General features: G+C 45.3%; 2 protein-coding genes and 1 long non-coding RNA gene across 6 annotated transcripts in view; 2 read left to right on the top strand and 1 right to left on the bottom strand.

Moving 5' to 3' along the window:
• LOC102460821 (alpha-1,3-mannosyl-glycoprotein 4-beta-N-acetylglucosaminyltransferase B) overlaps positions 1–15,094 on the top strand; it is a 93,174-nt gene extending 78,080 nt beyond the window's left edge. The window contains 6 exon segments of the mRNA XM_089777991.1: positions 2,283–2,390; positions 5,380–5,573; positions 7,586–7,664; positions 7,773–7,854; positions 9,707–9,819; positions 10,507–15,094. Of these exon segments, the coding sequence (XP_089634117.1) occupies positions 2,283–2,390; positions 5,380–5,573; positions 7,586–7,664; positions 7,773–7,854; positions 9,707–9,819; positions 10,507–10,527 (597 nt within the window). The 3' untranslated portion in view covers positions 10,528–15,094.
• LOC142829582 (uncharacterized) overlaps positions 1–22,008 on the bottom strand; it is a 43,463-nt gene extending 21,455 nt beyond the window's left edge. Inside the window, exon 1 of the long non-coding RNA XR_012904129.2 lies at positions 21,931–22,008. This is a non-coding gene — a long non-coding RNA (uncharacterized LOC142829582). The remainder of the gene's footprint in view (positions 1–21,930) is intronic.
• A 1,279-nt stretch (positions 22,009–23,287) lies between these two features.
• The window catches only part of CLGN (calmegin), a 74,315-nt gene continuing 70,466 nt past the window's right edge, over positions 23,288–27,136 (top strand). Inside the window, exon 1 of one of the 4 annotated variants that reach the window (XM_075929915.2) lies at positions 23,288–23,632. The gene's annotated coding sequence lies outside the window, so the exon portion shown is untranslated. Of the gene's footprint in view, positions 23,633–23,670; positions 23,895–24,014; positions 24,494–27,136 lie in introns of those variants that run through there. The other 3 variants (XM_006114270.5, XM_006114271.5, XM_089777985.1) reach the window with 3 other exon arrangements.

Genomic DNA, 27,136 nt, shown 5'->3' with positions numbered 1-27,136 from the left:
AGCAGCAGCAACACCGAAAGTAATCTGCTGCTGCTGGTTGGCTTCTGGGGTGGGGGAAGAAGAAAATTGTGGGAGAGGAACCAGCAGAGAGGTCTGCTATGGGGAAGGGGGTGGGCTAAAAAAGTTCTGGCAGCGGGTGGGACTGTGGCAAGGCCCATTGCGGTGGGCAAGAGGGATGCTGGAGAGGCCCACTGGGGTGGGTGCCTGATTCGGGGACACTCTGGCCCCTGAACCGGGCTGGGAAATACCACAGAGCCTAAGCTGGGGCTGGGGCTGGAAGTGTTCCTGGCAGTTGCCACATGACAGGCTGCCGGGAGTTTCAATTTGGGCCTGCAGCATGGAGAGGAGGGGCCGATGGCGAGGCCTAGGGCAGGGGGCCCCACTAAAGAGGCCTGCTGCGAGGAAGGGGGAGACAAAGTGGTGGTCACCCTGGCCCCTGACCAGGCTTGGATGTTCCTCTGGCAGCTACCCACCCACGTGGTGAGCCCCCTCCCCCAGTCTGGCCCAACCTCATCCCCGCATCAGGCCCCTCACCATGGGCCTCGCCAACAGCCCTCACCTCTACCTTCAGTCCCTGACCCAGTCCTGGATTGTCCCTCCAGAAGCTGCTACATGGGTGTGTGGCTGGCAGAGTTTAAATTGAGCTGTGTGGCTCCTACACTGTCCAGGGTGGGCGATGGGGGGGTGCACGGCAGCTACAGAGGCTTGGGTGGGTGGGAGAGCGGCAGTTTCAGGGGCTCAGGTAGAAGGAAGCAGGGCATGCAGGTGTTTGGGTGAAGGGAGGAGGGGCACACGCGGTATCCTCAGTGGTGTGGGGGGAGCGTATGGGAGCCATGAGGCCTCCCCCCTCACCAGTAGGGAGTTGGGCTCCATGCTCCCTTCCCCCTCCCTGCTAGAGGGAGAAGGTCAGGCCAGCCACAGCTTTGGGCTGGCCCAACCCCACGTCCAGTGGCCAGAGGGAGAGAGTCAGACCAGCTTCCATCCAGCCCAACCCCTCCCGTTGGTGGCTGGAGGGAGGGAGCAGGGCCAGCCTTGGTCCAGCCCAACCCCTGGAGGCCGGTGGAGAGTCAGGGGAGGAGGGGAGGAGCTGGGCCAGCAGTCCTGGTGGCCATAGGAAGAAAGCTGGGACAGCCTAGGTCCACCTCCCACTGTCGGAGGCTGGAGAGGGGAGAGTTGAGACTGGCCAGGGCTGCCACGCTTCATCCTGGCCTTCCCCAGCAGCCAAGGGGAAAGCCAGGGCTGCCTACCCACAGAGAGGGTGGTTGGCGAGTGCAGTTTGCAGGGGGCACTGCCCTCTACTATATTTGGAGAATGTTTTCTTGTTATCCTTTATTTCTCTAGCTAGATTGAGCTCATTTTGTGCCTTAGCTTTTCTAATTTGCCCCTATCTGCTCGTATTGTTTGCTTATATTCATCCTTTGTATTTTGACCTAGCTTACACTTTCTATAGGATTCCGTTTTGATTTTTAGTTCATTCAAAATCTCCTGGTTAAGCCAGGTCTCTTGTCATACTTCCTATCTTTTTTGTGCAGTGGAACAGTGTGTTTTAGCACCTTTAATACTGTCCCTTTGAAAAACTGCCAACTGTCTTCAGTTGTTTTTCCTCTTAAACTTGCCTCCCATGGGTCCTTATCTACAATTTCCCTGAGTTTTCTAACATCTGCCTTTTTTAAATCCATTGTCTTTATTTTGCTGTTCTCCCTTCTACCATTCCTTAGAATCATGAAATCTGTTAAATTTCACGATCACTTTCACCCAAGTTGACTTCCACTTTCAAATTCTCAACCAGTTTCTTCCTATTTGTTAAAATCAAGTATAGAATAGCCTCCCCCCTATTAGCTTTCTCTGCCTTCTGAAATAAAAAAAAATTGTCTCCTATACAGTCCAAGAACTTGTTGCATAATCTGCTGTTTTATTTTCCCAGCAGATGTCAGGATAGTTCAAGTCCCCCATTACCACCTGTGCTTTGGATGATTTTGTTGTTCAAAAAAGGCTCATCCACCTCTTCTTCCTGGTTAGGTGGTCTGTAATAGACCCTACCATGACATCACCCTTGTTTTTTTACCTCTTTTAAACTCACTCAGAGGCTTTTTAAACAAGCCTGCCTCCTATGTCCCTCTCAATCTCCGTCCAACTATATACATTTTTAATATTAACATTTTGTGCTTATGGATTGCAGGACAAGGCCTATAACTATAGCTATGTGATGAAACTGAATTACTGATGGTAAGAAGTATCCCTTTGTTGGTTCAAACATGTAACATTTTTTATTTCCTTTCCAGAAACATTGTGATAAGCAAAAGGCCTATTTGCGTATCCGTGCCAAGCCATCTCTCTTTCAGCATGTTGGAATTCATTCGTCTTTGGCTGGGAAAGTACAGAATTTAAAAGTAAGACTCTCAAAAATTAGTCCACTGTATTTCTAATTTGTGTGAATTCTGACTTGTTTGCTTTTTTAACAGAGAAACAGTATGTATTTGGTAATAAATGTAATGTACCAAGAGTGCACATTAATAGGAGAGAGAGATGAAGGGAATATATTAATTTGTAATCTGCACTGAGACTGGGGAAGACTCACCCATAGGACATAAGGATATCTTCCACGAGTCTAAGCCTTCAATTAATTATTATTAAAATACCATCATGCACCCAGGATCCGTAGGCATGGGCCTATTGTACTAGACGCTGTACAGATAGAAAAGGCAATTATGTCACGAAGAACTTACAATCTAAATATAAAATGAGACAATAGAAAGATCTAAATGGGGAGGGAGAAACATAAGGACATGGTGAAACAATATTGGTCAGCAGGGTACACAGCGATCTCAGAACAACAGCAGCCTAACTGTTATCAATATTTTTGTAGGCATCACGGCAAAGGAAAATTTTGAGGGGGGATGTGATGGAGGATAATGAGGTAGCTTTGCAGATGTTTGAGGAGTACTTCTTAACTGTGAGAGTTGGCATGGGGAAAAGTACAAAAGTCTGTTTGAAACTTTAACAAAGGGGGATGGAGATTAGCCTCATGAGCTGAGCAAAGCCTGGAGTCAACATTTCAATAATGAATGGAAGTTCCTAAATGGGGACTAATCAGGAAGGGCATTGAAAGTGAAGACATGTAGTTTGTCTCCCCTTTTATCACTTATAGCAGAAGAATTCAAAAATAAGGGTGATATGGTCCAAGTGGCAGGCTAGGAAACTGATAATTACAGAAGTGTATCCATGTTTTGAATGGATCTGGGTGCAGTAAGGTTGTATTTGTCAATGAAAGAATATTGCAGGAATGAAGATGTGAGATGAGAGCCTTGTGAAAATTTTCACTCTATGAATGGATAAGAAAAAATTATCTTAGAGTTCTTATACTGAAACACTCTGCAAGATATAAATGCAGCTTGAAAGTGATGTCCTAGAGAGAGGTCCAAGTCAAAAGTTTCTCCCACCTTACTGGCATGAGTGGTGATCAGAATGGAGGTATGGTCCACAGTAATTGAGAATGGAGGTACAGTAGAAGACTTGGCAGGAGATGAGAGAGGAGAGAAGAGTCTCTGTTTTAGTTTTATTGAACTTGAGTTGATGTCTAGACATCCATGAGGAGAGGTCAGTGAGACAAGCTCAGGTTTTAGTTTGGACAGGAGGAGATGAGTCTGGAGTAAAGAGGTAGATCTGAGAGTCATCAGCACAGAGATGGCAGTTGAATGTGTGTTTGCAGATGAGATTATCCAGAGATAAAGTGTAAAGGGAGAAGAGAAGGGTACCAAACACCCTCTCTGGAGCCCCCAGAATGTTGGAGCAGGAACACAGCAGGCCCTCTGAAGGACACAATGAATCGTTACAGAGGTAAGAGAAGAGAGGACAGAATCACAAAAGCCAAGGAAGGACAATATTTCAAGAGCATGGTCAATTGTGCTGAAGGCAGCTGAAAGATCAAGGAGAAGGAGGATGGGATACTGTAACTAGGAAGAGGTCATAGCTAGGAAGAGGTCATAAGAGACATTAGTGAGACTTGTTTCAGAGAAGTGCAAGGGGTGGAAGCTGAAATGGAGAGGGCCAACAGTGGAATTTGAGGAAAAGAAACTTTTGACAGCAATTGTATATAATTCATGTAATGAGCCTCGAGATAAAAGGGAGATGAGATGGCAGTCAGAGAAGCACGTAAGGTCAAGAAGGGGTTTTTCAATTACAGTGACCTACTACAAACAGAGGCTCCTCAGCTTAAAGTAGGGGGGAAATACCTTCACAGGGAAGCCTCATTTATTATGCTTAGATCATCTCAGATCCGCAGTAGGCATATACAGACATCATCTCAAGAGATTCTGGGATGGATACAGAAACAATCCAAATAATACAAACCAGCACAGGGCTTGATTACTATTCTACCCCCAAAGATTCTCCTGACTTTTCTGAGACAATGGAGAGATTCCCTCTGGTAGCCTTTCCTCATTAGATACTGTCCTTTCCTTAGTAATTCAGCACAGGTCTGTATCGCCTGTGGCATACCTTCTCACTGAAACCAACTGTCCTCAGTATGCAAGAGCACTTAAGTACAAGACTTCAATTAGTGCTGTATGATTACATAAAAATCACCATATTTGATCAGGACAGTGGTTCATGTTGTCCGTTTGTCTAGGACCTATACCAGATGCTCCAGAAGAAGGTGTTCTACTAGGAAATTATAGAACAGCTTGCCCCTTGGGGAAATTTCATCATTTAGCAAATGATCAATACAATTCTTAAATAACTTATTGTTGAATTTCAGTGGTTTCACTGAAGGAGCTTCCATTAATATGGGATACTTAAAACCTAAATGCATTATTTTATATGAAAATAGTTTGGAAAATAACTCTTCATTTTATAACAATCCTCTGTGATCCAAGGGTATGTCTACACTGCCACCCTAGTTAGAACTAGGGTGGCTAATGTAGGCATTCGAAGTTGCAAATGAAGCCCGGGATTTAAATATCCCAGGCTTTATTTGCATGTTCCCTGGTGCCGCCGTTTTTAAATGCCCTGTAGTTTGAACTACCTGCCCGCGGCTACACGTGGCACGGACTAGGTAGTTCGAATTAAAGCTCCTAATTCAAACTACCGTTACTCCTCCTACAATGAAGAGTAACGGTAGTTTGAATTAGGAGCTTTAATTCAAACTACCTAGTCCGTGCCGCGTGTAGCAGCGGGCAGGTGGATCGAACTATGGGGCATTTAAAAATGGCGGTGCCCGGGAACATGCAAATAAATCCCGGGATATTTAAATCCCGGGCTTCATTTGCAAGTTCAAATGCCTACATTAGCCACCCTAGTTTGAACTAGGGTGGCAGTGTAGACATACCCCAAGAGTTGTAAATCTTTATATGTGATATTGTATTTCTTTGTGTCTAACAGGATAAAGATTTTGGCAAAAACATGTTACATAAACCACATGTTAATCCCCCTGCAAAAGTGACTACTAGCCTAAGAATATTCCAGGATTATACTTTGGAAAAGGTTTATGAAGGAATAGACTGCTTTTGGGCTTTTTCTCCAGTGGCTGGAGATTATATCTTATTTACTTTTTCACAGCCATTGAAAGCAGAAGGGTAAGTACTAAATGATATAGTAGGATACTTATATCCAATTTTGAATCCTGTCAAGATTACTAATCCTCTACTGTTTGAGTATCAACAAACTGCCAATTTATAAAAAATATTGTCTGCTATGTCCCCTTCCTCTTTTTAATGCTTTCCCTAAAACTTCTTCCTTAAAAGCTTATCAATTCTAAGGTGTCTCATCAAAAGAGTAAAAATTAAATAGTGAATAAAAAAAGAAAATCAATATAAACCCTATGGTGAAAACAATGAAAATGGAAGTGGTAACAGTTGTAAAGCTTCTGTATGGGTTGGACCTCCCTTGTCCAGCACCCTCAGAACCTGACCCTTTCCAAATGAGGGACTTCACCAGATATGGCGAGATCCTCTGCCACTGGCCTGCCAGGAAGCTTCCTCTCCCTGCAGTTGGCTTGCTCGAGCCCCACTGCCATTGGGCTCCAGCCTGTAGGGTTTGGACTTGTGCTCCAGCCTGCTAGGGCCCCCCAAGGATGGAGCTCACAAGCCACCATGGCCCTGCTCTCCCCTGCCCGACTGAAAATCCCCAGGAAGGGGGCTTGCTGGCTGCCCCACTTCTGCCACACTCCCCTGGGAATCCCAGGGATGGGATGTGCTGGCTGCCCTGCTCTTTCCACTGGCTGCCCAGCCAGGGCGCCCCAGGGATGAGATTTGCCAGTCCTGCTGCTGCCCCATCCAGCTGCTTCGTACTAGAGCAGCAGCATGGGGGGATGGGACAGGTGGCATGGCAGAGTCAGTGTTGGAGGGAACTGGCTTTTCAGATGGCTACCCCCCAGCACTGGCTCCAGCTGCCCCACCCTCTGTCTCTTATATAAATGCAGCAAGGGGGGGGGAAATTGTGAGTAGTCAACTAGATTAATTGATAAGCCTAGGCTTATTGGTTAATCATCTAGTTGACTACTCGCTGACATCCCTAGTCCATATCTTCCATTTTTCCAATATGGAGGTCTAAACAGGAAGAAGGGGGCTTCTAACACAACATTGCCTTTTATAGTTGATGACCCATTATTCTAGGGCCGTTAACTATTTTGGTTTTTTATGTGAATTTTATACATGGAGTTTTTCTTTATGCCTCAGCTGCTGGATTCACATGAAAGTGAGACTCTCGGCTTTCATTTAAAAAACTATTATGAGCCTTAATGGTTACAAGGAAAGGATTGTCATTATGAAAAAAAAGTGGTTCCAAGTAAGGATGTGAATGACTAGTCAACTATCCAGTAAGCAAATGCTTATCAGATAGTCGACATGCTAGTCAACTAGTCACTTCCCCCGCCTTGCTGCCTCTATCAGCAAGAGGCAGCAATGGGAGGGAAAGAGAAGTGGGTGCTTCAAAGCAGTAGTGCCGTGTGGAGCCTGGGGGTCTGTCGCTTTCAAACGCTGCAGTCTGGGGTCCCCAGTTGGCCCAGGCTAAACGCAGCATTTAAAAGCGGCAGTGCCACTTGGAGCCCAGGGTAAACTGGGGACTCTCCCACTAGTCCTGGGCTCCATGCGGTGCTACTGCTTTGAAACGCCACATGGAGCCTGATGCTGGCCTCCCTGCAGCGTTTCAAAGTGGCAGCGCCATGTGCTGTTGCTACGCTTCAAAGGTGAAGGAGCCCTTATCGACTATTTGATTAGCCAGTGACTGCAGGCCTCAGCTAGATTTTGGTATTATATTGGACCATCTGTATCTAGGTGTAAGGGGCTGGCAAAGCTTGGAATGGATTAGAGGTATTTGGATATGAGTACAAAATGGAAGGAGGATCAGTCTTAACTGAGGATGGTTGTATTTTATAGTTTCCAGAACAGGTCATCTTTGGGGGATATATTTGTTTGAAATTTAAAGATTTTAATACAGTTTGGCCAAATGGCTGCAAATATTAACCTCTGTCTTTAGATTCTCTGACCCTGTGATATTGGCAATATAAGAAGTATATTTAAAGTTTTATTCCACCTAGAATTTTCTATAGTACAAAAATACACAGAAATAAAATAGTTCTCATTCACAGGTACCTCTTCAGAAGTGGAAACATGGAACACCCTGGTGATAAACTATATAACACTACTGTGGAAGTTTTGCCTGCTGTTGTAAGTGTCTTATTTCCCATTGCAATGCACAATACTACTCATGTTATAAATTTGGTTTGGAAAAAAATGTCCCTGGTTGGAGCTACTACTCTTTTTATTTTGTTACAGGAAACAGAATTATTAAAAGATGCCATAGGCCAAGGAGATAAAGTAAACTACCAAACAACCAAAGATGGATATTTAAAGATAGGTAAACATTATTATTATTGTAAAGACTGAAACAGTTTGCTTATGTATTTACACTATAATTTTTAAAAAAGTATCCACTTGAAAGCTTTATTAGTTCTATAAGAAACTCTGTATTTCAAAATCAACAAGTAATCAAAGAATACATTTGAACTTCTGCATGTTGCAGTATGTGATTTGGTTACATAGAATTCAGTATGGTAGAGCAACAAAAACAGACTTTAGTAAAGGGAATAGTGAAGGCTTTAAATTAAAAACCCAATAATTTCAAGCTCTTCAGTATTGAGCGTGACTTTAATTTTGCAGCTTGAGCTAATTGATTTTGACATTATTTGTTTCATCAGAATATGTTATTTTTAAAAGCTCTTATAGATCTGAACATGATAAATCTGTTACACAGTATTTCTATTAGTAATATGCTGAAGTACGGTCAACATCACAAACTTCTAGGACATGTCGAAGCAAAAGCCTCCCTCAGTTTAGGTGGCTAAACAGACAGCTTTATTGATCAGTAAAGCCAAGTGAGCCAAACGTGGTCCCAGCAGAGCCGGGCCCAGTAAGACTGCTAATACAATCAATCATAGTATCTTTATACCCTTAGCCAAACAGTCTGATGTCAGGGCATCCAATTACAGAAATCCTCAATTAAACTTGGAAAAACAAAGCCTTATCAGCAAGATGGCGGACAGGTACGAGGGAGTACACCTCTTGTCCCAACCAGCCCAATTAACACATTCCAATAGCCCATTCTGTAGGCTTCTTCTCACGGGATGATAGAAAGTTCACTGTGGTCTATGTGCCAAAGAGAAAAGCTGAAATGGTTTCTGTTATACAAGATGGCTTCTAGCTAAATATGAAATGGTTTCTACAGACACCAAAAGAATATTTTCAGTAATGTTCAGGAGTTGTCTAATTTCACACAAAACAGGCATGAGAGAGAGGGAGATCTGTCATGTAGTCTGTATCCCAGTAGTGAGCAACCTGCCACACGAGGGCCACATGCAGCCCATCAGGATTCAATATTTGGCCTGTGAGACATTTTGTTCATCATTGCCCATGCACAATGTTGTCAGATTCTGCTGGTTTCCATCTGTATAGTTTTTCCCCCTATTAGTATTACTAAAGTGACATGCACATAAAGCAAGGGCATGTGTAGTGCATGATGAATGCACATAGTATTGACTTGTGAGAACCATGTGCTCCCTTTGCAGCCAAAGTGCTACAACGGTTCAACTAGCACACCCTATAAATTCTAAGTGTGCAAGCACAGTTAGCAAAACTACCCTGTCCTAGGAGACCGTCCTTCCTCAGCCTGATGAGGAAAAGGAATGTTAACATGGATTTGCCACCTCCAAAGTAAATATCCTAACCTTTGGGCTAAAAGTTATAAGGGAGGTCTTTCTCCTCTGGACATTGTGGTGTGCAATTAAGAGGCCTCTGAGCACCAATTAAGGGTTGGGCCCTGCAGGCAAGATAGGTGTCTTCCCCTGGTCTGAGTATCAGTCTGGAGCTTGGGCAGTCAATTGGTGTGCAGGCACTTAGACAGAGGCAGCAGTGCATATGCCCAGAAGCAGAAACATAATCACCTACGGAACATTTACTGAAAAAATGTAGGTGCAGGGTGAGTTTAGGCACCTGCAGGATTAAGCAGCAACTAAGTGGAGAGTTTGAGGATTGCAGTGGCCCCTAAAAGTAGGACTGGAGCATCTACCTCTCAGGGTTAGGTTCCTAAGTACTATTGTGAATCTGGGCCTTAGATAATATTTATTATTGACAGTAAAACTGCACTGAGTCCTCTTGAAAAATGCATTTCATTATTGCTCATGCTAATGCTATTTGGTTTTGTTTATATGTAGGTACATTTGATAATGGAATAGCAGAAGACATCATCAGTCCATCAGTAGGAAAAATACAGGCTATTCGTTTATCTATCCATTCTAATTCTTCTGTATGGGCATTACTGAGTGAGGTAAGCATATGGAAAAATATTTATAGGTCTATTGTTAAAAGCAATTTCAGCTCCCATTCCTGCCCCTGACTCCACCTGCCAGTATTTATTGCTTTACAATCATCTTTTTCTAATTTTTGAAAAAAAGTGAAAGACCCATGTAGATAGGGGAAAATAACTATACCAGGAAAAATGAAACTGCACAAAAAATACTTAAAATGCACAAAGGGACTGATTCTCCAACCTTGCCCATGTTGAATATCACTTACCTGAGTAAGCCTCTTTACTCAATGAGAGGATGCCTAGGAGTAAACATTTCTATCACTATTCTAGGAGTAAATACTACTTGTTCCAAATTCTAGTAGCCTTATTTATTCCATGAGGTATGCCATTTTCTCCATGGCTAGTTTATTTACATTTATTCTTTTATATCTTCTCTTATAATAGTAGCAGTAATCTCAGGTGTTATTTGTAGGAAAAATAGGCAAACATCTTCAGACAATAATGTAATTTTAAAACTTTGTTTCTGTTAATCATTTATGGACTCAATGGCAACATCTCCAGGGGAAAAAAATCTCAAAGGATTTCCCTGAAATAATTTGAAAACCTATCACTATATTTGAAAGGGAAAAACAGATATATACATTTAATTCTAATATTTGACATGATTTTTGTAAATTATCAAATATTTTATTCCCTCTTTTTCAGATATTCATCAAGACTTCTTGAAAATACAAAATTCCAGAAAATCACATTTTTTATGTGTCTTTTCTTAAGGACTGCTTTGAAAACCAGGCCATCTAGCAACAAATGGTCTGCTGAGAAAAAACCAAAACTCTTGTGTACGACATCTACTACTTAATACTGTGTATTAAAAAAAGGAAGTTTGGGGAGGGACATATAACTTTCTTAGAAGGACTTCATACACATACCTCTTTAGCGCCTAAGTGTGTATTCTGTGTCCCTCACAAAGTCATTGCATATATTACCCAAAATAATTAACTGTTTTGCAGCAGTGTGATTCCACTGACAACACTGTAGCTCCATATGTTTCTGAATAAAATAATAAATCATCTTGCTCTAAATTTAATCTTAAAATCCACTGTATTTACATTGTTTGAAATAGATCAGCAGTTCATGGTCTTTCAATAAAATATTTTAAAAATAAGGGTTCAAAGGTAGTGGAATTAGCACGATTCACAGTGGCTGTGTCTACACTGGCATGAATTTCCGGAACTGCTTAAAACGGAATACTATTCCATTTTCAGTTTTTCCGGAAAAGGAGCATCTACATTGGCAGGCTGCTTTTCCGGAAAAGCCCTTTTTCCGAAAAAGCGTCTGTGGCCAATGTAGACGCGCTTTTCCAGAAAAGAGCCCTGATCGCCATTTTCGCAATCGGGGCTTTTTTCCGGAAAAGACTACTGGGCTGTCTACACTGGCCCTTTTCCAAAACAGTGTTCCGGAATAAGGACTTATGCCCGAGTGGGAGCAGAATAGTTTTTCCGGAATAGCGGCTGATTTTGTACAGTAGAGCTTCGTTGCTTTTCCGGAAATTCGAGGGCCAGTGTAGACATCTCGCAGCTTATTCCAGAAAAGTGGCTGATTTTCCGAAATAAGTGGCCCAGTGTAGACACAGCCCACGTGTTACAGGAGGCCAAGCTGCACAAAATTCACACCCTTCTTCACTTGCAGTAAGGGGTACCTGCATTCCAAAGAAGCATGTAATTGAGACCTAAATTTTTCATTTTACTGTTCACTGACTCTTAGAAATCTCAGTCAATATGAAAACGTTTAAACTAAGCTTCTTTTCCAATACCTCAGTTCAGGTCCAAAGTGCATTATAGTTTTTGGTATTCTCTATTAAAATGACACTGGGTTTCGGGATCATTATGTAGATTTTAGAGTTTTCTGTCAGAATCCTGCAATGCTAAACTAGAGTTTTTAATTTACTGTAGCTTCTGTAGGGTGAACAACCATTATATGGGGCCTGCTCCTCCTCCCATTGAAATAAAGGGCAAAACTGGTGTAAGTGGGGAACAGCATTTCTAAATAAAATAGTAAGATTAAATTTAGAGCAAGAACTCTCACCCACATTTGTCAATTAAGTGCCTGACCTAACAAGGTACTGAGTGCCTCCTGCAAGGTGCTAAACACTTACAGATGCAACTGACTTCAGTGGAATCCAGCCACATATTAGATGCCTTCTTGCACTTGGTGCGAGGAATGGGTGAGCTATAGACCACTGAAAATAGACATAGGGCATGTCTACACTACGCAGAAGATTGACACTGCAGTAGTTGATCTTCCAGGGTTTGATTTAGCAGGTCTAGTATAGCCCCGCTAAATCGAACTTAGAAGGCTCCACTATTGGCACTGGTACTCCTGCTCCTCATGAGAAGTCAGGGACGCCAATGCGAGTGTCTGCTCCTGTCAGCCTCCCACTATGTAGACAGCACCGAAACATGATGTAAGACATGTTAATTCCAGTTACATAATTTACATAGCTAGAGTTGCGTATCTTACTTCAGCCTTCAAATGTAGTGTAGACCAGGCCCTAGAATGATAGTGCCTTGTTGTTTTAAGCTAGTGTAACTCTTTTGCTATTTAAAAGAACTAGGGATGTAAAATTTTGATTATTTTACTAATCGAATAGTCGATGCAATTTGCTATAACTATTTGATTAGTTGATAAGGGGCTATTGCTACACTTCAACGGCAAAAACGCAGCAGGGAGCGCAGGGCCAGCAGGGGACTCAAGCAGTCCTCCGCTGACCCCATTCTCCCCGCAGTGTTTCAGAGCAGCAGCTCTGCATGGAGCCTGGAGTCAGCTGGGGACTCTGAGTCCTCAAGCTCCATGCAACGCTGCTGCTTTGAAACGCCGTGGGGAGCCCGGCCTAAGGTTCCATGCGGTGTTTTAAAGCAGCAGCACCTCATGGAGCTGGGGTCATTGAGGGAGTCCTCAGCTGACCCGAGGCTCCATGTGGTGCTCCCACTTTGAAATGCTGCAGGGAGCCAGGGCCAGCTGGGGATTCCCCCACTGACCCCAGGCTCCACATGGCACTGCCGCTTTGAAGCTCTCCTTCCTCTTCCCCCTACCCCTTGCTGTCTCTTTTTCATAGAGACAGCAAGGGTGAGGGGGAAGTGACTAGTCTGTTGACTATCGGATAGTTGACTACTCAGCTAGTAGTTCACATCCCTAAAAAGAACCCTCTTTTTTAAAAAACAAACTTCTCTTAAACTTTTAAGTAAAATGTCAGAAAGCTCACAATGCTTTGATCAACCTGAATTCTTCAAGGCTAACTAACTGCACTGCTGTAAATATTTGTTTCCTTCCTTGCAGTCAGCTTTCAGTCTAGTCTTACCTGCTTACTTATGTTCTTACCTGTTCCACATCACTGTGATATGTGGGAGCCTTGCCCATTGACTTTGAAGAAGTATAGGGACATTATAAATATTAAATTAGTGTAAGTCTTCCTCATAAATAGAGACTACTGTGGGGCAAATTTTATTCATAGTCCACCCCCTCTTCCTTGTCTCACCCCTCACCTTACCCTGCAGTGAGCTTTGTTTGGAAAGAGGGGGTCAGCCTGTACAAAACTGAATGCAGAATCAGAGCCCTACCTAGTTACCCTAGTGTAAAGCCAAACTAACTGGATCACTGGCGCTAATCTGAATTTTCTTTAAGATAACTGAGAATAGAGTTTCATGCGCTAAATTTTCTGATATCTAAAAGGTAGTTGTTATAATAACAGTGAACTTCAGGCTTTGTTGTGAGATGCAAGCCACAGATTAGGGTCAGCAGACCTGATTCTGCTGTTAGTTACAATGGTGTAACTCCAGAGTAATTCCATTGAAATAACAGCCCCTGATTTAAACCAGTGTAAATGAGAACAGAAATATGATTCAGTAATCCAAATTTCCTACTGTAGCTTTGCATTATATATCTTACATTAAAGATAATAGCAGATACCACAACCTTGTAACTCCAAGGAATTAATGCCATGATTTTGCCTCTCCATACCAAGAGTTTAGCTTAAAGAAGAGGCTATTGAACAGTGAGGACATTCATGCTGGTCTTTCAATCTGTGATTCCAACCTGTGAGTTGTATTTCAAGCCAGAGCACTGAACCAAGAGACCGTGTTTAAGAAATGTGTAGGGACAGTGACATGGCTATTGTAGAGCCCCTTTGTGGGTTCATTAAGAACTGGTAATGGTCCCATCTGCACAGTTGTCAGCAAGTGCCAAGGAATCTCAACAGAGCTGGCTGATACTTAAAAGAAGAGGAAAAAGAGAATAAGGAACATGAGATCATATGAGCCCACATAGAAAAGAAAAGTATTCTTTGTATTATGTGTTTATTGTACAAATAAATATTGTCAACACAAAGCATTAAGGAAAGACTGTAAATATCAGTTACAAAAAAAAAAACCCATAAAATGGCAAAATCTCAGATTCCTAAGCAGGGCATTGAGCTCTATAAGTAAGAAATACTATTTTAGTACTAGCACTATATTGCCTTTATAGGATACTTACGAAAAATCTCCAAAACACAGGCTACCTCAGGCTCATTACACATATTAATAATTAGTTTAAAAATATGGAAACATTTTAAATAAATATTTACATAATAATTATGCTTATTCAACCCATTTGATTTTCATTTAAATGCAGTGAGAAAGTGACTGACCTCTAGTGCCTATGTTTTAGCAGTATGGTCTTAGATTTTTTCCCCCTATGGACCTTTAAAGGAAAATCCTAACATTTGGATAAGTCTAACAGGAATCACTCGTCTGGTTGTATTAATGTGTCTCTTGAATATATTTATTGATCTTATGCTACTATGCTCTTTAGTAAAAAAAAAAAAAATCTGTTCTCCTTAATTATGTTACCAGTTGCAGAAGTAAGGGAAGCTACATGTGGTCCTTCTTGATATGTGTGCATAACTACTGATAATACTAATGCACCCTGAGAAAAGAATAGATTCCTCTGAGACAGGAATAATCCTTTAAATATAATTGAGATATGTAAGCCAAGAAAATTAATATAGTCATGTAATTATTTAGATTAAAATAGATCTTTACAAATATCTGAATTAATGTACGGACTACTGCACATGGGAGTTTCATCTTCCACATCCACTCTTCCTCTTTCTCCATTACTTATAAATCACACAATCTTTGTAGATGTTTAACTGTTTTTTTTATAAATGGACTTGTCTGGGTAACTCTGTTTTGTAAACATCCGTACATGTCTTATATATTACAATAAACAACATTTTTTCCAGATGTAAATCTTTCATAGTCTGCCTGCATCGCATTAAATGCATGTAAATGGTACTCCTTTTATGGATCTGGGCCCATGAGTTAGCCTGGAATAGCTGAAATTCCTTCAGGTGTTTCTTAAATGAATGATAAGAATGTGAGGTAGATTCCCCAGTTGAAGTGGGAGACTTTGTCTTTGGTTTGGGCCCAATTGCCTCAACTAGTGACTACAAGAAAGATATTCCTACCCCAGTCAAGGGAGAGTCTAGTAAGTATTAGAGCTGGTTAGGAATTTTCCATGAGAATGATTTTCAGATGGGAAATGCACTTTTTTGCAAAAGTGATTCTCCCCCCCCCCCAAAATCCCATCAGGAACATCCAAATGATGGCTCCCAGATACTCACGTGGGAAGATTTTGTTAATATCACTTTCTCTGGGGCAGTGTTTCCCAACCAGAGTTCTGCGGATCATCATCAGGAGTTCCGCGAGAAATTGTGGAATAAATAATACTGGGCGGGGCCTGGAGCATTTGTCACGCCCTTCGCCTCCCGCCCTGGCGCTCGGCTGACTTCTGCGCTGCTCAGCTGGGCTGCCACGCGGTAGCAAGCAGTGCAAGCTACACTCCAAGCGGCTGCTTACGCCGCTTGCTCCCACGCAGTGGCCCAGCTGAGCTGCGCAGAAGTCAGCAGAGTGCCAGGGCAGGAGGCAAAGGGCGTGACAGAGGCTCCAGGCCCTGCCCTCTGTCATGGCCTTTGCCTCCCACCCTGGCGTTTGGCTGACTTCTGCACCACTCAGCCGGGGGGGCCTGGAGCCTCTGTCACGGTCTTCGCCACCCATCCTGGTGCTCGGCCGACTTCTGCGCCGCTCAGCCAGGCCGCCACGTGGGAGCAAGTGGCCATTTGGGCACCACGAGTAAGAGGAAGGAGGAGAAGAAGAGAAAGAGACAGTGAGGCAGGAGGAGGGGGAGAAGAGAGAGAGAGGCAGGAGGAGGAGGAGGAGGAGAAGAAAAAGAGCGAGTGAGGCAGAAAGAGGAGAAGAGAATGAGACAGAAGGGGGAGGAGAAGAGAAAGAGAGTGAGGCAGGAGGGGGAGGAGAAGAGAACGAGTGAGTGAGGAGGAGGAGAAGAGAAAGGGAGAGTGAGCTGTGTAGCTGGCTCCTTTTTGTGCAAAAACTCCCTCTTGCACAAGAGCATTTTTCCTGAAAAAATGAGGAAGAACAGCTCTTGTGTAAGAGGAGGTTTTTGCGCAAAAAGGAGCTGTCTGCACAGCATCTTTTTGTGCAAAAGCGGCTGCTAATTAATTATACGAATGAAGTGTGCTGGCTCTGAAAGGAAGCTCAGGCTGGGGCAGGAGGTTGTGGCGCAGGAAGGGATGAGGATTTTGGGCTCCAAACAGGCAATGCTTATCTTGGGAGGGGGTTCCTGGTTGATGGCTCAGCAGGACTAAGCCAGGCTCCCTGCTTACTCTGACCCTGTGCTGCTCCTGGAAGTCACCAGCATGTTTCTGTGATGTGTGGGAGAGGAGGAGGAGAGGTGAGGGAAACAGATGGCTCCATGTACTGCTCCTGGTTGAATCTGTGTTATTGGGGCATTTAGCACAATGAGTGACATATACCAGATATGCTAATAACCCTGGATTTTGAAAGCTGTCACTGTTGAGGATTATTGATCATTGTAACAGTGGAACAAAGTCTGCAGGTTTGTATCAGTTGTTCTGGCTAGGTCTAGTGGTGGTTTGAGTTGGTGTCACCTGATGTTTGAGGAACTAGTTTCTGATGAGGAAGTTGGGGAGCTGTTTGAAGGCCAGAAGACGGGAGTGCAGAAAAGGCTTCTTCTAGTATTTAGTCTCCATCGGTTGTACTTGTTTAATGATTCTCTATCTAGAGGTTCAGTTATGATGTGATAGGTAACTACTTGGAATATATGGTCAGAAGGTTGGTTTTTTCTTTGCTGTGAAGCAGTTTCTTCTGGTGTATTCAGATAGATGATTACATGATGCAGTCTACTTCCTGGTGGCACATTCTTGTTTGATAAAGATGGATTGTATGTAGGGATGTAAAATCCCACTGAATTGGCTAATTGGTTAAACATATTGTTTAATCAGTTAAGTGATTAAAGGGGCATGAGTGGGGGATGGGTGCTCCAGCCCAACTGGAGCAGCCCTCTTTGCCCATAGCTGGGCTGGAATGCCCTCCATACTCTGCTACAGACAGGGACTGCACTGGCTGGGATGCTGGAGAAGCTCCTGCCTACATCAGGCCTGGGTGCCCTGAAGGCAGGGACTGCTCCAGTGTCCCAGTCAGAGCAGCCCCTGCTTGTGGGGCACCTTGTCTGGCTGTGGACAGAGGTATCCTGGTCAAAGCAGTCCTTGCCTGTTAGGCACCCTGACCTGCCATGGACAGAGTTTGCTCTGGCTGGGATGCCAGAGCAGCCCCTGCCTGTTTATGACCAGGGTGCCCTGCAAGTGGGAGCTGCTCTGGTGTCCCAGTCAGAGCAGCCTGTGTATGGGGAGCTCTGGCCTGCCCCAGACAGAAGCTGTTCCAGATGAGATGCAGGATACCCATGACAAGCAGGGAGCTGCTCCAGCCTCACCAGTTAACTGGTAGCCTTCACATTCCAAGTTTTAAGTTCAAGCTTTGTTAAAGTTTGTATTCCTGATTTTCTCCTTGGATATTCTGTGGTATCTGGCTGTTGATGACTGATTTCTTGGTATGTTTGGAGTGGTTACTTGGATCTGTGAAAGTAACTGTAGTGATCTGTGGGTTTCTTGGGTATAGAAGCTGAAGCTGACTATAGTGTTCAGGAAGTTGATGCTGGTGAGGGAGTATTTTAATGACTAAGTTGCATGAGAGAGACTGGACACATTTTCCAGTTCTCACTGGTAGGTTATAGGGATGTGAACTGTTAATCAGTGAACCAGTAAGCATCAGCCTGGCCTGAGCATGCCGCAGACAGAGGCGCTCCGTCCCAGCCGCAGTAGACTCTGCCCAGGGCGGGCCCTGCCTGGGTGCACCATGGGCATGGGAACTCTAGCCTGGCCATGGAGGACAGCCATAGAGCTCACTACTGTTTTATCAGTTAATCCCGAGTTTCTCAAACTGTGGGTCCCAACCCCTCGGGGGGTCACAAGCAACTTAGAGAGGGGTCACGGTATCACAAAGTTTGAGAACCCAATCAATTAAACCTAATGTTTAACCAGTTAAACTAATTAAATGGGATTTTATATCTTTAGTAAATTACCTGGCCCACTACAACTACTCTTTGAAGATTTTATAACTAAATGCCATCTTGGGCATGTTTGTCTATAAAATAAAACTTCTAATAAATATTAAAAACATTTCCAGGGAAAAAAGAAAATTAAAATGGGGTTATAGTTGAGAGTGTGTTTCAATAATTTAAGGATAAACATCACTGCAGAAGTGTTGTATTTGTAGCAACCTCTTTAGAACTTCCCTTTTAAGAGGGAAGCTTCAGGCTACATGCATATTGTTTGATAGCTGCAGTTGTAACAACTCTGTAGTAGTACTTTAATAAAGTTTAGTTTTAGAAACATGGAATCCTTCATGTTTTTATCCAGCTTGTGGTACTTGAAACAGTAACTAACCCAAAACGAAGCATTATAAACCTGGGAAAATTCGGAGTTAATATTACACATAAGAGACATTCCAAAAAGTTAAAGAAAGAAATTGACATTTATGACACACAAACCATCTTAATGTTGCCCACTGGTGATGCCACAAAGGGGAAAAATGAAATATCTTTACATGTTTTTAAGCTCATCTGGGGTAGGGATGTGAAGGACTGGTTGACTAGTCACTCTATCAGATAGAGGCAGCAAGTTGGGGTAGGAGTGCAAGAAGAGGCAGGTACTTCAAAGTGGCAGTGCTGCAGGGAGCCCGGGATCAGCTGGGGACTCCCCAACTAACCCTGGGCTCTGCCTGACACTGCTGCTTTGAAATGCGTGGGGATTGGAACCCAAGGGCTGTTGCTACACTTAAAAGGCAGAGGCACCCTATCGACTAATTGAACAGTTGATGCAAAAATGCATCAACTATTAGATTAGTCAGTTACCCAAAATTTAATATCCTTAATCTGGGTTCACAAATGCTAAAACTTTATATGGTGTCACAATATGGCATAGTTAAGGTTGCTTGGCTGCCTTGATGTATGAGGCGATGAAATTTTGGATAAACTGATGCTCTTGGGAGATTTTATGAAGATGCTCTAGAGATTCACGAAGGTTATGTCCCATTATATTAAGACATGCTTGACTGAATGGAAAATAGAAATCCCTTCCTGCAATTTTTCTCCCTTCTCCTTGTGATACCCTTTTAGGGTATGTCTACACTACCCTCCTAGTTCGAACTAGGAGGGTAATGTAGGCATACCGCACTTGCAAATGAAGCCCGGGATTTGAATTTCCCGGGCTTCATTTGCATAAGCGGGGCTCCGCCATTTTTAAATCCCCGCTCGTTCGAACCCTGTGCCGCGCGGCTATACGCGGCACGAACTAGGTAGTTCGAACTAGGCTTCCTAGTTCGTGCCGCGTGTAGCCGTGCGGCACAGGGTTCGAACAAGCGGGGATTTAAAAATGGCGGAGCCCCGCTTATGCAAATGAAGCCCGGGAAATTCAAATCCCGGGCTTCATTTGCAAGTGCGGTATGCCTACATTACCCTGCTAGTTCGAACTAGGAGGGTAGTGTAGACATACCCTTAGATACTTGAAAACTGCTATCATGTCCCCTCAGTCTTCTCTTTTCTAAACTAAACAAGCATAATTCTTTGTCTTCCTTCATAGGTCAAGTTTTCTAGACCGTTAATCATTTTTGTTGCTCTTCTCTGGACCGTCTCCAATTTTTCCACATCTGTTTTTAAATGTGGTGTCCAGAACTGGACACAATACTCCAACTGATGCCTAATCAGCACAGAGTAGAGCGGAAGAATGACTTCTCATGTCTTCCTCACAACACTCTTGTTAATGCATCCAGAATCATATTTGCTTTTTTTGCAACAGTGTCACACTGCTGAGTCAAATTTAGGTGTGGTCCACTATGACTCCTAGATCCCTTTCTGCAGTACTCCTTCCTAAACAGTTACTTCCCATTCTGTATGTGTGAAACTGATTGTTTCTTTCTAAGTGGCGTACAGGTAAGACCTCTCTGGTCCGGCACGTTCAGGACCTGAGCTGTCCCGGACCAGGTAGTTTGCCGAACCAGAGGAGGTCAGTGCTCCCCTGCTGGCTGCCCCCCTCCCAAGCTCCTCTCCCTGAGGCTCTCTGTGCTAACACTGGCCCTGTTAAAGCTGGTTCAACACAGTTCCCCACCTTGCTACCCGGCCACTGCCCCAGGGTCTCCCGGGGTCTTTGGCGGGAACTACTTGGCCACTGTTGGTCCTGTTGCTGCAGGGCATTTTCCAAGGTTCCCGGGTGGGACCACCTAGCTGCTGGTGGCTCTGCTGCCACAGGGGGTTCCCCAGCCAGGGCCGCCCCGCCATCTTTCCCTACTACTAGGACCACCCTGATGCTGCTGGAGATTAGGTCATCTGCCTCTGCCAGACCCGCTGCCATGGGGGGTTTCCCAGGGTTACTGGCCAGGGCTGCACGACCGCAGGCAGCCCAGCTGCAGCCAGGGATTCTCGGCTGGGGCGGGGACTCTTCAGCCACTGCCCCGCTAACGGTGGGGGTTCTCTGGCCAGCAGTGGGGCTCCCCAGCCATTGCCTGGTTCCATTAATTCTGGGGTTCTGGGCCAGGGTGGGGGCTCCCCAGATGCTGTCTGGCCCAGCTGGGGCTTCCCAGCCCCTGCATTGCTCCAGGGCTCTTTGGTCCAGCAACATCCCTGGCTCTGCCAAATCACAGATGTTGCTGGACTAGAGACTCCCGGATTTGGGAGGTTCAACCTGTACTTTGCATTTGTCCTTATTAAGGATGTTAAGGACTAGCAACTATCCGGTAAGCAAATGCTTTGTAAAGGCTGATTCCCCACTCTGGCACAATGAACGCAGAAGTGGGGGCCTGCAAAAGCAACCTCAAAACCTTATCTTTGCAGGCTTTGGTATAAAACTCCCCCCAAAATCCTAAAAACCTAGATTTTGGGGATAAAAATCTGCTGCCACCATCAAGTGCTTTTGAACCCACAAACGGGTGGACACTTGAAACCAGCTCCAGAGTACCCCAAGCTCTTTTCTCCAAAGAGCTTGAAAAATAAAAGATAAAATACCAATTGCAATCTGTGGTAGCTGCCCTCTAGTGAGAGGCATGCAGATATCCACAGACAGATTTTCCAGGACACAGAACTGAACCAATACCAGGTTAACAAAAGAAAGAACTTTTATCATCAGAACAATACTCTTGTTGAAAGCATAATGACTAGATGGAAAAAGTCACCAATTAATATACTCATGGGGACTTCCATGGGCTCAGGACTTAGGCTGTGTCTAGACTGCAGGATTTTTTCGAAAAAACTTCACCTGCGTCTAGACTACAGCCGCATTCTTTCGAAATTAAATTGAAAGAACGCGGCTTTTCTTTCGATGGCGGTAATCCTCATTTCACGAGGAATAATGCCTTTTTTCTAAAGTGTTCTTTCGAAAAAAGGCGTTCTTGAATGCAAACAGGGCTTTTTTGAAACAGAGCATCCAGACTGCCTCGGTGCTCTCTTTCAAAAAAGCAGCTTACTTTTTCGAAAGAAGAGGTTGCAGTCTAGACGCTCTCTTTCGAAAGATTCTTTCAAAAAAGCCTCTTTCGAAAGAGACTTGCAGTCTAGACGTAGCATTAGGGAGGAAAACCCATTTCTAACAGCACACACATCAGATCCAAAGTCCCAGAACAGAAACAATAAAACCTAACAGATTTATCTAAACTTTACCCTACTTACACATTTTGAAGAGTCTTTTTCTTGGAGAGAGACATGTCTTCTGTCTCCCTCAGTATCTAGAGAGCAAACTGACTCAGAGACAAAGGAGGGAAAACCTCAAAATTCCTTTGTCTAAGTTTGAAGTCCCTACCTGCATTTCTATTGGCTGAATGCTACCTGGCTAGATATAGGAACATAGATAACCCCTTAGACTCCAGGCTGCTAGCTAACCCTCATGGTTATGACAGGTCCAGCAACATCCGTGGCTCTGCCAGACCACAGATGTTGCCGGACTAGAGACTCCCGGATTTGGAAGGTTTAATCTGTTTCATTTGTCCTTATTAAGGATGTTAAGGAATAGTTGACTATCCGATGCTTATCGGATAGTCCAGTCCACTAGGTGATTTCCCCAGCCTTGCTGCCTCTATTAGATAGAGACAGCAAAGGGGTGGGGGAAGGTGGGGTACTTTAAAGCGGAAGCATTGCACAGCTGATCCCGGGCTCTGTGTGGCATTGCCCCTTTGAAACATTGCTAAGGTGTTTCAAAGTGGTAGCACTGCATGGAGCCCAAAGTCAGCTAGGGACACCCAAGCTGACCCTGGGCTCCCTGTGTCATTTCCGTGGAACCCAGAGTCAACTGGGGAGTCCCCAGCTGATCCCTGGTTCTGGGAAAATGTTGAGGAGCCCAGGGTCAGCTGGAAACTCCCTAGCTGAGCCCAGGCTCCTCCACAGCTTTTGAAAACATGCAGAACCTGGGGTCAGCTGGGGAGTCTCCAGCTGACCCCAGGATCTGGGGAAATGCCTTGAGGAGCCCAGGGTCAGCAGGGGAGTCCCCATCTGACCCCTGGCCTCATGTGGCATTTTGAAGTGGCAGTGCAGCATGGAGTCCGGGGTCAGCAGGTGACTCTGAGCCCAGGCTCCCTGAGGGCACTTCTACTTTGAAATGTACAAGAGTCCCCTGCAGCCCAATCCTCTGCCTCAACCCTGAGCATCCCTCTGCATCTAAACTCCCAGCCCGAGCCTGCATCCTAACCCTCCTCTCCATGCTCAGCCCCGAGCCCCTCTCACGCATCAAATCCTTTGGCCCCCACCACAGCCAGCAGCCCGGGGGAAGCAAAGCACCATGGAGGGACGAGGTGCAGGGGGTGGAGCAAGGGCGGGTATGTTTATGGGATCGCGCAGCAGTAACTCCGGGCCGAGCAGGTGCCTCGCTGCTGAGGCTTTGTGCTGCGCAAGCCGCATGCCCTGCCTGACCCTGGCTAGGAAGCGGGGCGGCACCAAACGGGCACCTGTTTCCCAGCTCCCGCGCGGACACTGACCACTACGTCTGGCGGCCTGGACTGAACAGTGACTGACGCCGCGCGTGCGCGCACTGCAGCGGAACGTCCAAAGCTGCGGGAGCAGAGCCGCGAGCCCTTCTGTAAACGCTGATGGTGATTGGCTAAGCCAGCACGTGCTGGGCCCTGACCGCCGCGGACTGAGCAGTGATTGGCTCGGGCGTTGTGATCGCAGCCAGTGGGTCGGACGGGAGGGTCTGGAGTTGTGATTCGCTTGGTCTGTTCGCAGCGTGAGCGGATTGGCTCGGTTGCGAGGCAACACCTGCTCTTCGGCGCCGGCATCGCTTGAAGCGCAGTGGCGCATGCGTAGTTGGACCTGGGTGATGCGCGAAGGGACGCTGTCTGGCTTTACCGGACAGACGCGGACCGGACCTTCTGTTTTGCCGGTAATTGTCCTCCCGCGGCTAAACGTCTCTGAGTCACGCGGGGACGGGCTGCCTCCGCTCCTGCTGCCTGTGTGGTGGCTCGCGGCTGTGAGCATCTCTGGAGCTCTGCTCGGGGCTTTCGCTTCGCGCCTTGCGGGCCAGTTGCTCCTTCGCTCGCCCGTTAATTGGAGGCCAGTGAGCCGCAGGCGCCTAGGAGCTCGGCGGCGCGGAGGAAGTCGGGGGTGCAGGCCGCTTTCCTGCCGACCCTTTCCCCACCCCGGCGGTGAGCCTTCGGCACGCGGGCGCGGCCGTTATTTTGCCGTTAGAATGTCCGTGGCATGAGGGTTCGAACCCCAGCCATGGGCTCGGCGCGTCCCCTGTTGGACACGTGCCTGGCGGGGTTCCCCGTTCCGCGCGCTCGGCCTTGTGCCCCCGCCCGGTCTCCGACTTCGTTCAAACTCCCGCCCCCCCACGGCGGGGCAGAGAGCTCTCGGGCAGCACCGCCCGCCTCTCCTGAGAGATGCTCTGGGGCCTAGTGGGACCAGCCGGAGAGAACAACAGCAATTAGCTCCGTGTGGGGGATGGGCAGTAGGTGCCCTAAACTGTCTGCCTGCCGGGGAATGTTGCAGCTCACTGGCTGGCTGCTCTTGGTTAGGGTCAGTCAGACCCTGATACTCTGGTTTCAGCTGCCAAGCTGTTGTGCGTGTGTATTCCTGGCTGAAGGAGGGCTGCACTACCTTGGAATGCGCAAAATTTAAAACCCGTGTGATGAGTCTTTATCAAAACGTAGGCCCAGGATTTGTGGAGTTTTATGTGGACTGGACATAGCGTCTTGATTCTGAACACGTGCTTGCTTTTATCTGCAGGTTGCTTTAAACATAGGTATCCTTCTGCAATATATCTTATATGTTAACTGCACTAAATCTGCTTCACTGTTAAATGGTTGGGGTTCCGTCCTTTAGGGGAGGTTGTCACTGACTGTCCTCCAATCCTGCGTGTCTTAAATATTCTGCTACTTACGTCTCAGAGCCCAGATGCCTACAGACGAGCTTATGGTTAATATCAATTAATTCAATAATCGTGTAACAGCACAACATTTTAGTGGTTATATGATTATTTGATAATCCCCGGGGGTGGGGCTGGCAGGCAGTGCGCTCCCAGCCCCGCTTGCAGGAAGTCTGCAAGCCTGTGCTGCCTCTTTTCATGGGGGGCGGAGGCGAACTCCACACAGACAGGGGCTGCGCTGGCATTCCACAGAGCAGCCTCTGTCTGTAGCCAGCCTGGTCCTGCTGAGGACAGAGGCTGCTCTGTGACAGCAGTCCCTGTCCATGGGGGAACCGAGCTCTCTGCAGACAGGGGCTGCTCTGGCATCCCTTATTGGAGGCAGCAGCGCGGAAGTGGGCGGGAGGGAGAGTAGGTGGCTCCATAGGATTGGTACAGAGGCAGCAAGAGGGGGTGCATTTAGTTAAGCCCAGACTTAATTGTTTACTCAACTATGTGCTGACATCCCTAATGTAAACTGCAGTTTAGTGCCCCAGATTATTAGACCTCTTAAAAAAAGGACTAAATTAATTTTTTTGGTAATGTGATGGGACATCTTAAACTTGAAATAGCTTAGGGCCTCAGCATGTCTTAATTGGGTGCTGAGTCATTCCTCTCTTGGAATTCTCAGGGAGTTAAGGTCCATGTCTCCTTAAAGCAATAAGGCGTGCTTTTGTTTCCTTAAACTGGAGTTAACAATCATTTCAGTTAACAATAATTTATCTTTACTATAACACTGAGTTGTGTTATAGTAAAGATAAAACAAGGGCTACTTGGTATCAGGCAGAGCAGGCTGAAGATAGAATGGGTTACTTTTGTTTGTATGCTTATGCCCAATACCTAATTTACGAAGATATAGCCTTAGCTCAAGGTAGCTTTCTCAACAATTGTTCTTTGTTTAGCATGACTGACCAGACCCTTTGGCCAGGATCCAACAGATAAGGTGGACAGTGCTTGGTTTCTTTTTCTCCTGAGGTGCACTTCAAAGTGGTAGCACTGCATGGAGCCTGGGGTCAGTATGGGAGCCCCCAGCTGATCCCGTGCTCCATGCGACGCTGCTGCTTGGAAGCGCACTCTCCTCTTCTCTCCCCCCCCCCCCTTCCCTCCGGCTGTCTCTGACTAGTCGTTCACATCCCTCCCCTTACTGGCGCTACATTTCAGGTAATTGGATCTTTCAACAGACGTTTAAAGTGCATTTCTGTTACCCTCTGTAAATCTAAATTTTTCAGGGTAAAGAGTCCTTGCCCTCATGAGGTTAAGTAGCATGGTTTAAAGGTGATCATAGTAGTTATTTCTGTTTGTACATTCTTTATCAATTTTTTTTTCTTTTAAAGAAGCTTCCTCTGTGGAGGGGAAAATAGATTCAAAAGAAATCTAATCTACCAGGAAAGTTAAGAAATATTGAAAGCAGTAATTGTGCTAGGATTGAAAGAATACTAGTGGAAATTGCTGTAATGTAGACCAGATGTTTGAGGCAGGAATCTCTTTGTATGTGTCTGTACCGTGCTTAGCAGAATGGGCCTTGGCTTCTGATGCTGCTGTAACTTCTGGTAATATACTAGCATGTCCAACACACAGTTGTCTGGTCCTGAGTAAGACTTGAGGACTTTTTAAAATCTGCTCCAAAAATCCTTCCTGATCTGTGCAACTTTGTGTTACGGTAGTACCTAAAAGCTCAAACCAAGATGAGAACTACAGGACATTTGGTACTTCACAATTACACATATACAGTCTTGGGCCACATCTGAACTTGAGGAAAGATGGATGCTGCAGCTGTCGATCTTCTGACGGTTGATTAGTGGCTCTAGTAAAGACCCACTAAATCGAATGCTGAGGGCACCCCCATGGGTGCCAGTAGTCTTCCTCTCCACAAACAATAAGGGAAGTTGACAGGATCATTTCCCCTGCCAACCTCCCACTGTGAAGACTGCACCAAAACTCAGCTTAATGGAAGTGGATTCCAGCTATGATGATGTTTCAGTGTGAAAGTTAGGGATGTTAGATATCGTGTAATTGAATAGTTGTGTAACAGCATGCAATTTTAAGTTAAAAATCACTTAGAAAAGTCAGATGTCTGCAAGTCACCTTTGAAAAGTCATGGAAGTCCCGGTCCGGTAGGGACGGTCTGAGCTCCTGGATCTAGCAAGAGTCGGAACTGAGCCGGGCTGCATGGCTCCTAATACTCATTAATTGCAGAGCAGCAGCAGGAGTAGGTTCTGGACCTGGCACAAGCTAAGACTGAGCTTGGCTGCTGGCTAGCGTGCTAAAAAACTTACTGGTGGGGTGGGGAAATGCATGTAATCTGTAGCATTAATCTATAAACTTTTGCTTATTGGTTAATTGACTATACTCTTGTATCCCTAGTGGATGTGGTATACCTAGACTTTAGTAAAGCATTTGATACACTCTTGCTTGACCATCTTATCAAGACACTAGGGAAATCAACCTAGATGGGGCTCCTATAAAGTGGATGCATAACTGGCT

This window comes from Pelodiscus sinensis, chromosome 4, assembly GCF_052426305.1.
Source record: "Pelodiscus sinensis isolate ZL-2025 chromosome 4, ASM5242630v1, whole genome shotgun sequence".
Lineage (NCBI taxonomy): Eukaryota > Metazoa > Chordata > Testudines > Trionychidae > Pelodiscus > Pelodiscus sinensis.
Note: the sequence above shows the minus strand (reverse complement) of the source record. Positions and strands in the feature narration are given on the sequence as shown.